General features: G+C 65.3%; 4 protein-coding genes across 4 annotated transcripts in view; 1 reads left to right on the plus strand and 3 right to left on the minus strand.

The window, feature by feature from the left end:
- The window catches only part of MNEG_4200 (ADP,ATP carrier protein 1), a gene marked incomplete at both ends in the record, with an annotated part of 1,127 nt that extends 672 nt beyond the window's left edge, over positions 1–455 (minus strand). The window contains one exon of the mRNA XM_014047317.1: positions 243–455. Within this exon, the coding sequence (XP_013902771.1) occupies positions 243–455 (213 nt within the window). The remainder of the gene's footprint in view (positions 1–242) is intronic.
- A 1,984-nt stretch (positions 456–2,439) lies between these two features.
- On the minus strand, positions 2,440–6,487 carry MNEG_4201 (serine--glyoxylate transaminase; the record flags this gene model as incomplete). The annotated part of the gene is made up of 8 exons (XM_014047318.1): positions 2,440–2,492; positions 2,662–2,831; positions 3,118–3,264; positions 3,569–3,676; positions 3,969–4,045; positions 4,263–4,747; positions 5,061–5,180; positions 6,370–6,487. 8 exons carry the CDS (start codon positions 6,485–6,487, stop codon positions 2,440–2,442), a joined length of 1,278 nt encoding a protein of 425 aa, XP_013902772.1.
- Positions 6,488–6,984: 497 nt separating this feature from the next.
- On the minus strand, positions 6,985–8,460 carry MNEG_4202 (RNA polymerase II subunit A domain phosphatase SSU72; the record flags this gene model as incomplete). Its single annotated transcript, XM_014047319.1, has 5 exons — positions 6,985–7,086; positions 7,321–7,386; positions 7,619–7,671; positions 7,914–7,975; positions 8,237–8,460. 5 exons carry the CDS (start codon positions 8,458–8,460, stop codon positions 6,985–6,987), a joined length of 507 nt encoding a protein of 168 aa, XP_013902773.1.
- A 975-nt stretch (positions 8,461–9,435) lies between these two features.
- The window catches only part of MNEG_4203 (hypothetical protein), a gene marked incomplete at both ends in the record, with an annotated part of 2,358 nt that continues 990 nt past the window's right edge, over positions 9,436–10,803 (plus strand). The window contains 3 exons of the mRNA XM_014047320.1: positions 9,436–9,752; positions 9,969–10,086; positions 10,291–10,357. Coding sequence (XP_013902774.1) covers positions 9,436–9,752; positions 9,969–10,086; positions 10,291–10,357 — 502 coding nt within the window. The remainder of the gene's footprint in view (positions 9,753–9,968; positions 10,087–10,290; positions 10,358–10,803) is intronic.

A 10,803-nucleotide genomic window follows, 5' to 3' on the forward strand; every position in this document is an offset into this window, starting at 1 on the left:
TGGTGGCGGGGGCGGTGGCGGGGATGAGGGGCGGGCGAGGGGTGGGTGCTGTCAGCGAGCGGCCGCGGCCGCGGAGGCGGGCGGTTCTGGGGGGCAGAGGGGCCCCAGCGGCTGCTTGCTGTCGCTTGTTCCAGCCGTGATACCGGTGGCCGCTGCTCTACATGCAGCAAGCACACGGGCGTGCACGCACACACAAACACACACGCACGCACGCACACGCCCGCACGCGCACGCGCGCGCACCATGTTCCCGTACGCGACGAAGAACGCCAGCGAGGCCGGCAGCACGCACAGAGACATCAAAAACGGCAGCGTCTCCGCGCCGCTCGCGACGACCACGATTGAGTCTTTCAGGGACTGCAGGATCGTCAGGTTGAAGCTGGCCGCGAAGAAGATCAGGCCCAGTGGCACGACCTTGTGCCACAGCTCGACCGCGGGCTCAGGGAGGTGGTCCATCTGGTCGCTCGGGACCTGGCGGCAGATGGCGAGGGGGCGGGGCGGGGGCCGTCAGGGGGGCGCGGAGGGCGCCGCATGCGTCCGCGTCTGGGGCTTCGGGCGCCCGGCTGGAGCGCCACGGACGCCTCAGGCGGGTGCTGGCTGACGGGGCATGCGGTTGCATGTCACTCGGGTCATGACTGCGCCGCCCGCGCCCACACTGCGAGCATCGCACCTTTGGGTATCCGCCTAGCTTGCTCCACCACCGCCGCCGCCGCCGCATCCGCATGTATTGAATGTTGACATGCGAAAACGTGCTCGCCACCAGGAGCGGCAGGCCGAGCAGGCGGTCTGCCTTGTCGCCGGACGTTGCGGCGCCGCTGCCGTTGCTGCTGCTGCCGTTGCTGGCTGCGGGCAAGGCCGCGCCGGCGGCGTTGTCGCCCCCCGCGTGCGCGCCATTGCTCTCGCCAGCGCCAGGTGCAGCGGCAGCCCAGGTGGTCGGCTGCCTCCATGGGCTGGGCCTTAGCGGAGTTAGCCCACGACCATTTCCTAAAAAATCGTGAGCCAATGGCGGTGCTTCAGGGCTCTCGGAACCAGGCAGGGCGCGCGCACACGGATCAAGCGCAAAGCTCAGGGAGGCAGCATGTTCACCCACCAGAGTTGATCAGTGGTCTCAAAGCACTACGTTGAGCTCCCGCATGCCCCGGGAGGCTGCGCGTGCCGAGCAGCATGGCTCCCAGGGCCCTCGAGCGTCAATCTCGGGCTCGGGGCGTCTGGCGTCACTGCGTAGGCTTCAGATGGTTGAGCTCACCCGTCAGCGGCTTTGGAACGCTCTCGGCGTCGGCAAGAGGTCAAGTCACCCGCTTCCGACTCACCGGTCCGCGACGACTTGCTGATCGAGGTCTCGGTACTGTATCGCGCGTGATCCAAGCCTACTTGTGCGCCACCAACTACCCTGCACCTTGCCGTTGCACTGCGCTCTGCTGACGCCTCCAGGGACAGAGGAGATGTGCACCTCAGTTTGAGCACGCAGCCTGGCAGGTTGTTCCACTGGTGCAGAAAGCCCATGTGCGGCACGATCACCTGGGCCCACCCATCATCACTCCTGTGTGCCGCCCCGCATGCTTGGACACCCTTTGAGCTGGCCGCCTGGGAAAGTCACTGAGAAGGCCGCGTGGGACTGCCGTCGCGATCCGGCCCACGGTTGGGCGGATGACACTGCACACGCATTACAGGGGCCGCTTTGTTTAAAAAGTACACTGGTGGGGCCACCGCGCCGCCATGCGGCACGGCGGTTCCAAGGGCGCACTCTCCTCTCTCTCGGAAGACCGGCAGGTGCTTGGGTACAAGGCAGCGAAAGCAGAGCGCTCGCGGCAAAATGAGCGCTCAGGCGCCTTCATAAACAGACATAGGGGCCCTTGGCTGCCCAATCAGAGGCCTGCCGGGCCCCAGCATGTGGCAGCTACTCGCGTAACTAAAGAAACGCCGCTCGGGCCCTGCACACCGCATTTGACCAAGTGGGGCCAGACGCCTCGGCGTGTGCCAGGGGCTCACGCTTGAAGGTCGGCTGCAACGGCGATCAAGCCACAGGGCCGGGACCCCACATGTCGGGGCTTGCCCCTCTCTGCGCCGCCAGGCGGGCTGCCCTGCTCCCAAAGGGCAAACAGTGCAGCGCCAAGGGGGCCGCCGCCGCCAGAAAAGCGCGCCGCAGCGGCACCCGTTTGATACAGCGCTTGGCGCGACACAGTGCCAGGTCCGCTGCCCCGCAGGCTTCTCGGCTGCGAGGGCGGCCGCGCCCGGCCCGCGCGGAGGAGCGCCACATCCCGTGCGGCCCCCTGCCGCCCACCCGCACGTATGGAACTCCACCCCACAATCATTGTCCGCAGGGCCCCGGCTTGGGCGCGCAGGGGGCCGCCCTGCCAAGCGCCGGCGGCCCGAGCCAGGGCGCCGGATGCCGGCCCAAAGCGAGCCCAGGGGGCCGCGCCACTGCGCCAGTTGCAGCCCCTTAGGCCTCGCGGGTGGGGATGACCTTGCTGGTCTTCTGCCAGTACTCGATGGCTGCGAGGGTGGGCAATCGCGATTTAACGGCGCCGCGTCAGCATGCGAACGGGGCTCTGGGACATGACGAGTCGCGATTGCAGCCCCAAAAAGGGGCCCTCCTCGCGAGCACCCCCTGACGCCCCTCCGACGGTGCCACGCCCCCGGCGCGCCCCACGCGCCCGCGCACCGCGCCCGACGCCGCTGCCGGGCGTGATCTTCATGCCGGCATCGAGCATGGCCATCTCCGCGCCCGAAAGCGCCGAGCACATCATGAGCTCGTCCATGTTCCCGAGGTGGCCGATCCGGAAGACCTTGCCGTTAACCTTGGACAGGCCGATGCCGATAGACAGGTTGTACCTTGGACGCACGAAAGGGGGACGGGGGAGGACGGCACAGGGGTTGAAGACGGGGCGAAGGGCGGCGCGGGACGTGGGGGCCCTAGGGCCCAGGGTTATGGCCGCGTCTGGCTCGCTTTCCAGCGCCGGCGCCAGCTCGCAATGGCAGGGCCTGCGAGGCTGATGCGACAGGCCCAAAGTAGGGCAGCGCCCCGTGGTCCCCTCAAGGAGGTGACGCGCTTCACAGCCAGGCCGCGCCGACGCGCCCTCCGCGGCCGCCGCCGCGCAGGCGCCGCAGGCCCACTCACTTGGAGTAGGCGTTCTTGACAATAAGGTTGCTGTCGATTCCGGCCGGCACCTCGATCACAGTCAGGCTGTCGCTCTGCCACCGCGGGTGCTTACACAGCAGCTTCAGGCCCCAGCCCTCAACTGCCTTGCGGGTGCCCTCGGCCAGCCTGCGAGCACGGGGGCCGCGCGGGCACGCAGCCAAACCGTCGGCAGAGCCTCAGGGCCCACGGCCGTCGCTGCCCTGAGGACCGCCATGCGCATCGCCTGGCTGCTGCCGGCCGCCCTGCATCTGCCCAAGGCAGCCTTCTGCCATCACCAACGCTCTGAAAACCCCCAGATCGGCTCTGTCCTGCCTGCCATCTTGCAGGTGACTGCGTAGCCTAGTAGGGCCAGCCGCCATGCTGTTGGGTGGACCTTGCATGCAACACAGCACGCGCACGACGCTCTCCCCCAAAACATGTGTGCAGTCACCTGTGGTGGCGCGCCACGACGTTGTCAAAGCCCTCCTCCCGCAGCAGCGCAAGCGACTCCTTGAGCCCGTGCAGCAGCATGAGGCTGGGGGTGTAGGGCACGTTGCCGCTGCGGGGCCGCGGGCGCGGGCGCGAAACGCAAGCCAGGAGGGGACAAGTTCATTGAGGCGCTGGGACCAGTGCGGCATGCAGCCGCCACTAAAGGCGGGGCCGCCGTGCCTGCCCTTTTGCCCGCCTCCACACTAGCCAAGTCAATTGCCGCACAGCATAACACACATGCGCCCCCACGCGCATGCAAAACGCAGCCTCATGAGGGCTCACACATGCCCATTGACAGTATTCACCCTCACGACGGCCCACACACGCCCACACGCAGCAAGCCGCCAAGGGAGTGGCCCCACCTGGGGTTGGTGTTGAGCTGGTCGTCCCACGAGTAGTAGATTCGCGGCAGCTTCGCAGTCTTGCGGGCGTCCAGCGCCTGCGGGCGCCCGCGTCCCCGTCAATGCGGCTGGTGCGGCGTCGGCGTCGGCGTCGCATCGTGCGGGGCACGCAGCTGCCGTAGCCATACGCCCCAGACCCTCCAACTTCTCACCTCATCTCCGCGACCCCACCGCCCCGCCCACCACCCATCCCTCCCTCGCTGCCTCCCTGCCTGCCTGCCCGGGCCGCCCGAGTTGCAGCGCGGCGGGCCGCACCTTGTCGCTGACGCACAGCAGCGCGAGCCCCGTCGGCAGGCTGAGTGCCTTCTGGCTGCCCGTCACCGCCACGTCCACCCGCCAGTCGTCAAACTTGAACTCGAGCGCCCCGATGCTGCTCACGCCGTCCACCATCAGCAGCGCGGGGTGCTTCGCGGCGTCGATCGCCGCGCGCACGCCGCCTACGTCGGACGTCACGCCCGTCGTCGTCTCGTTGTGCACGATGCAGACCGCCTTGATCTTGTGGGAGGTGTCGTTTCGCAGCACCTCCTCCACCTTTGCCTCGTCGGCGCCCTCGCCCCAGGGGCGGTCGTACACCTCGACCTCCAGCCCCAGCCGCTGCATCATGTCCACCCACAGGTGCGAGAACTGGCCGTAGCGGAAGGTGAGCACCTTGTCGCCCGGGGAGAGCGTGTTGGTGAGCGCAGACTCCCAGCCGCCGGTGCCGGTGCCGCTGAAGATGAAGGGGGTGCCGCGCTGCGTGCCTGGGGACCAAGGGTGAAGGGGAGTTGTGCGGGGCCGAGCTGCTTCAGGGACGCCCACTTTCAGGGGGGGGACCAGGCGCGTTGCAGGCATCCAATGTATATACAATACATCGCTCTACAATCAGCTGACCGCAGCGAGGGGACAAAATAATCTGGAAAGGGCAGACCCTGGCCTGTGCACTTCCACAGCTCAAGCTCGCCCCTGCTGCCGCGGCGCGGCTCGCATCCCCACAAACGTGTCTATTTACACTGATTACGGGACGGGGCCCATGCATTATTGATACCAGGCAGCGCAGCAGCGCGTGGCACCCACCATAGATCAGCTTTGACTCCTCCAGGATTTCCTTCCACCAAGATGCAAACCAGGGGTCGCGGTGGTTCTGGCCCGGCACCGACATCGCGCGCAGCACGCGCTCATGGATGTTGACGGGTCCTGGAGGGAAGCAAGGGGTGCGCGGTCATGGAGGGGGCGCCCGGCGTGACGCAGCGCGGCTCGTTTGCTGGGGGCATTACATGCTTCAAGGGGTGCGTTTGGGTTAGGCATGCACGACAGGGGACGAGTGCACGGATTGGCGGCGCGTGGGGGCGCATGCAGGGCACGCCAGGTGGCTGGGTGGTCGGGCGCCACCGGCCCGCGTGGCGGGCGCGAGAGGCCGACCCTCTTACCGGGCACGTGCAGGTGGTTGCGGCCCGGGGGTGTGTACGAGTACGGCACCGCGGCGTACGCACGGTGTGCGCTCTGCAATATAACGCGTGTGGGGTGTGTGGAAACGTGTGCGTGTGTGCGGTGAGCGCGCTGCGCCCCGCTGTTCTTGTCCAGCAAGGGAACAGTCGTGGGTGTGACATGTGCGTGCGTTGGCGCTGCGTCGCACGCTGCGTCATGAGATGGGCTCACTGCTCGGCTCAAATGCGCGTTACGGTGCTGAAATGTCTAGTACTTCGCGTTCTTGGGCGCATGCGGCCCAGGTGAAGCGTGCTCCTGCTGGGCGATCACCCGCTCTTCGCGCCCTTGTGCTGACCCTCAATGGAACCCCCCTCGTGCCACTCGCCTCCTCCATCATGGGCTGAGCACTGTAGTTTCTTTGGGCCCAGCCCGCAAGCTGGGCCAGCCGTGTGGCTTGGCGCTTCATCGCTGCTGTGTGGGTTTGCTGGGGTGGGGGTAGCTAGAGGTGTCCACCGAGAACCGTTTACGACTAGTTGTATGTTTACTTGAACAAACACAAAACGGCCAGACGAACCTCCGCACGGAGCGTGAGAGGCTGGCGCAGCTTGCCTTACCGAAAGTTGGAATCCCTCCTACACGCGAGATCGGGGCGTGCGCTCGAGCTCGAGGGTGTGGAGGTCTACCAAACCTGTCGTCAGTGGTAGAATGCTCGTGTGGTAGAGTGGACTGGCCTTCAGCATGCGATCCCAGGCAGGCTGGGCGGTCTGCTGTCCAGCGTTGGCGCCCATGTGAACGCTGAACAGCTGATTGCTGCTGCTCCAACTGAAACCGCTGGCGCGATTGAGACCAGTGCATGAAGTTTTCTGTATAGTTGTCTGGCATGCCAAGTGCTGTGGCATCGTCACACGCATATGCAGCTAGAGGCGGAGGCTTGCCTTGGCGGGCGAGCTACCCTTACCTGCCGGGCCGTACCCCGCCAGACTGGTGTGGTGCCCAAGGTGAGAAATGTCCCGAGCAGCCTGCAGCACAACACTCAGCGAGGCAGACAGCTGCGCGTGATCAATGGTGCATCCCATTTAAAGGCCATCGAGCAGCTGCGTCTCCCTGCTGTTTGCGGAAACCTGTAAAGGCAGCGCCACAAACGCTGATCAGGCCCCTTGCGCATGCAATCCACACTCTGCACAGTGCTTGGTAGCTCGACATCCCGCAGTGTTACAGCGGTAGAGGCGTAGGTGTCGCAGCCGCCACGCAAGGCGCTTGCTCAGCGCGGTGCATGTGTGGCAACAGCTCAGGCGACCACCTGCTTGCATCGCACTGTCATGGACGTGACGCGATGCTGCCTGCATTGGACACTGCAGTCAGGCACTGCTGCCTGCAATGGACACTGCAGTACAGCGCTGCTCCCTGCTTTGGACACTGCAGTAAAGCGGCGCTGATGACAGATGGGACGGGGCGAACCACGTGCGCCAGTCGCGTGCGCTTTCGCTGTCTTGCTGCCGTGCGCACGCCCCCCCTCACAGCTGAGAGGGCGGGGCGGCCGTCCCGCCGGGGCCGCCCCCCCACGCATGCACCGTCAGTAGTGGCAGATGGTGTACGTGGCGCGCCGCCGGTGCTCCTTCTCAAACGCCAGCAGCGCCGCGTCGATCCCGTCCTCCCATGAGTCGCAGGCGTCCAACTGCCAGAGTCGCACACGGGGGCAGGGGAGGTCGGAGGTTGGACTTACCTGCCGGCAGAACTACGGCGGCCAACAGCAAGCATAGCCAGTTGTCACTGGAAGCATTTGTGTGCTCATCACCAACAAAGTGGGACCCACGGGAAGGCCCAGGCTATACGCTTCAAGCCACGCGCGCCTGGGCAGCCACACACACACTCTCCGCGCGCCGCGCACGCCGCCTGCGCCCGGCCCCACCTTCCGGCAGAGCCAGAGCGTCTGCGGGGCCACCTTCGCCGCCTCCTCGTGGTTGTCTTTCACATCCTGTTGCAGTTGGTTGTTGACACTTCGAGTGAGATGCTGCCAAGCATGCCTGCGGGCTGTGGGTCAGGGCTCTCGGCGCAGGCCGCAAAGAAGGCCGGCAACATGCTCACGGCACCTCGCAGGGGGACATGGTTTGTGCGGCAGGCGCGACCGCGACCGCCCACGAGAGGCAAACGCTAATGTTGTGACTCTGCATCTTCATGGTATGAATACACCAGGTGGGGCCCCTCACTATGTTGATGACGAGAAGCGGCTTCATTGTGGATGGCTCGCGGTTGTGCATGTCTGGTAGGGGGAACAGCAAGGGCGATGTGCACGCAGATGAGGGGCCCTGGGCACGGGGCCCAGCGCATCAAGCACATCACCTGCAGCTGCAGGGAGCTAGCCGCTGTTTGGCTGCGTCCGCCCGATGCCTCACGGCAGCGTCTTGCTCAACAAGCACAATTCTCGCAGGCCTGCACGCAGCTGCTGACCACGGGTGCTGTCAGCGAAGTATATGCTTGGCCCCCCACAGGCCGCCCACTCACCTTCCACCACCTGCTCCATGACTTTCTCCTCAAAGCAGACCGCCACATCAAAGTGGTGCTCCCTGCACCAAGAATTGTGCCGGGCGGAACGCGCGTCCATCTTTCATGGCCCCGTGCTGAAGGCTGCCCCGCATGAGACACGCCTGCCCCACTCCCCGCGCTGATTGCTGCCCCGTGTTCGACACGCCTGCCACCATTCCAGCCACACTATGCGCCATCAATGCGCGGTGCCATGGGCACAGGCGATGCGCCCCGCACCGCGCGGGCGCACCCGCCCCCGCGGCCACCGCCTCCGCCACCGCTGCAGCCGGCTTCGAGCTCACCTGTCGTGCTGCCAGCGCTCTGGCGCCTGCTTGACGGCCATGTTCCGCTCCAGCATCTTCAGCAGCCCGTTTCTGGTGTAGAGCGCGGGGTCCTTGCCCTTCAGGTCCTCAAATATGGTGCGGTAGGGCGTCCCAAACTGGTACACGTTTGGGGAGTCCTTGGAGGCGCCCGGAAGCTTCACGTGCTGCCCGACGCCGTAGCTTCGGACCTTTTGGGGGCGCATGCATGCATGCAGGGTGTATTAAAAGGGGCGTGTGCAATGGATGGAGATGTCAGGGGCCGCCAGGGGCCCCTGTGGGGAGCATCGAGTCACCAGCAGTTCGTTCTCAAGGGCATGTGACTGCACGCCTGCTGTGCGTGCTAATCAGAACGAGAACCCGGCCGGGTACCTACAAACAGCTTGTGCTTCGCCAGGGAGTCGTGCGCCTCCATGGATCGGTTCATGTTGGAGGCACACACCATGGCAAAACGCAGCTTCGCCATGGCTGCGGCGCCTGCCTGCTGCCGTGTGCGCGAGCCGTCCCCAGTGCCGCCGCTCCGTGCTGTACTGCGCCCGCTGGGATCCTGGGGTGCTGGCCCTGCAACCAGCACCCGGTGTCTGTTGAAAGCAGGCAAATACGGCTTCCTAGAATGGAGAGTCTGCCATCGGCACGCCGTGAGCTGCAATGAGAATGACCGCGCCTGGCCCGCTGCGGGAGGAGTGGCGCCGGCGTGGCTGGGGCGACTGCTGCGCAGCGCCTACCCGGCGACCTAATATGATAGTTGCTTATGATTTACACTCATCAGTATGCTACCGCGGTTCACGGTAGCAGCAAGGCTACACATGCGAGATCAAGCACTCGATCTGATGAGCAGCTGCCTATCACAATGTGGTTTTTGGCAGTTCATAATATTGTAGGGCAATCTCGCAAAGCGAGTGTTTCTTGATGTCGCTTGAACACGCGTGGCACTGTCTCGCCGGGTTCCTTGCCGCACACAGTGACACAGGCAGCAACCACGGGGCCAACCCTGGCTGCTTTTGAATTGACCTTGGATAACCTGCCCGGCATCACCTTGCAGTGGCACTTGGCAGCATCGGCGACTCTGTCGTGCAGCCAACCCAACAGCATTTGTTTGCAGCCAATTCGCCGGATACGTCTTACCTAATTGTAGTGTCAACAGCAGCTCACAAGCTTGTGGATAGGTTTGAGCAGCAATCATGCAAACGGCGCGGATCCCCGCGGCCCCGCGCACCGCGCGCATCGCCTCCACCGCGGCGGCGCCGGCCCCGCCCCGCCCCCCGCGCGCACGCGCGCGCCGCCTGCACGTCTCCGCCGGCGTGACAGACCAGACCGCGCGCGTGTGCGGGGACCCGGAGCGCGTCTGCTTCCTCGTCAGCGACGTGGCGTCGTGGACTGCATGGTCGCCAATCACCAAAAAGGCGGACAAGCGGGGGCCGCCTGCTGACCAGATCCAGGTCGGCACGAGGTTTGAGCTGCAGCAGGAGCTCTTTGGCGTTTACTCATTTACCATGCTGTGAGTCGCGGCTCGGCAGACATGCCGCTAGCCTGGAAGCTTGCGCCAGGCTCGTATCTTGGTGGCCAGCGGCGCTTTCTCCAGCAGGAAGGGCGCAGTTGCGTGAGGCAAGGGGATGCAACTGAGGCGTGAAGTCCGTATATGGGCGTGTGTCAACGCACACCTTTGCTCGGCCATCATCATATCCCACATATGACTGTGAATTCCACCCTACAGGTATCAGGTGGTAGAGCTGGAACCTGGGAAGAAGCTGGCCCTGTCTGGCCTCTCCGACCACTTCACCTCCGTCGACCAGTTCATATTCATGCCGGACGTCCATGATCCTAACATGACGGTGCGCATTCAAACGCGTCCTAGCGACACTTCCATGCTCCTGCTGCGTCTGATATGATCTGCTCAAGGCCGTGCCGCGACGCCGCAGCCGGTGCCCGGCACCGATGCCCCTTGATGCGGTAAGCAGAATCTCGCCTCCTCGCAGTCTCGCGGCGCGGCGTGTCGCTGACTCTCAGCTGTCGCATCGTGATTTCAAATCACGCAGGTGGTGCGGTATGTGTCGGACATCAAGCTGCTGCAGTGGAAGTCGGCGCTGCAGCCGGTGGTCTCGAGTGAGTACCTGGGCCGGCGCTTGGGCAAAGCATTGCCCATCGCGCCTGCGCTGCACGTTGAGGGGCTGCATGCAGACCGCAGCTGCCTGGTTGCGGAGGGCGCTGTCCCCCGCTGCTTGCGGCGGCCCTGCTGCCTTGGTTCAAAGTACCATGCATTCCTGGACTCACTTGCCCACTCGCAAGCCCCGGCCAACGCACCCGTTGGCGCCCCCAAACCCCTCTACCACTCCAGAGCTCCTGGCGCGCGTCCCAGGCGAGTCATTGGCCTCCCTGCAGAAGCTTCTCAACAGCAGCAGGTCGCCATTGTATACTCAAGAGTTTACAGACAGCTACTCCGCGTTTGCCCGCGCCAACCCCTCGAAATCGGCGCGCGGCGCCGGCCGCGGCGGCGCCCGCAGCAAAGAGGGGGGCGCGTCCGGCGGCTGGGGCGGCGCGTGGGGCGGCGG

This window comes from Monoraphidium neglectum (assembly GCF_000611645.1).
Source record: "Monoraphidium neglectum strain SAG 48.87 unplaced genomic scaffold scaffold00570, whole genome shotgun sequence".
In the NCBI taxonomy this organism is placed as follows: Eukaryota; Viridiplantae; Chlorophyta; class Chlorophyceae; order Sphaeropleales; family Selenastraceae; genus Monoraphidium; species Monoraphidium neglectum.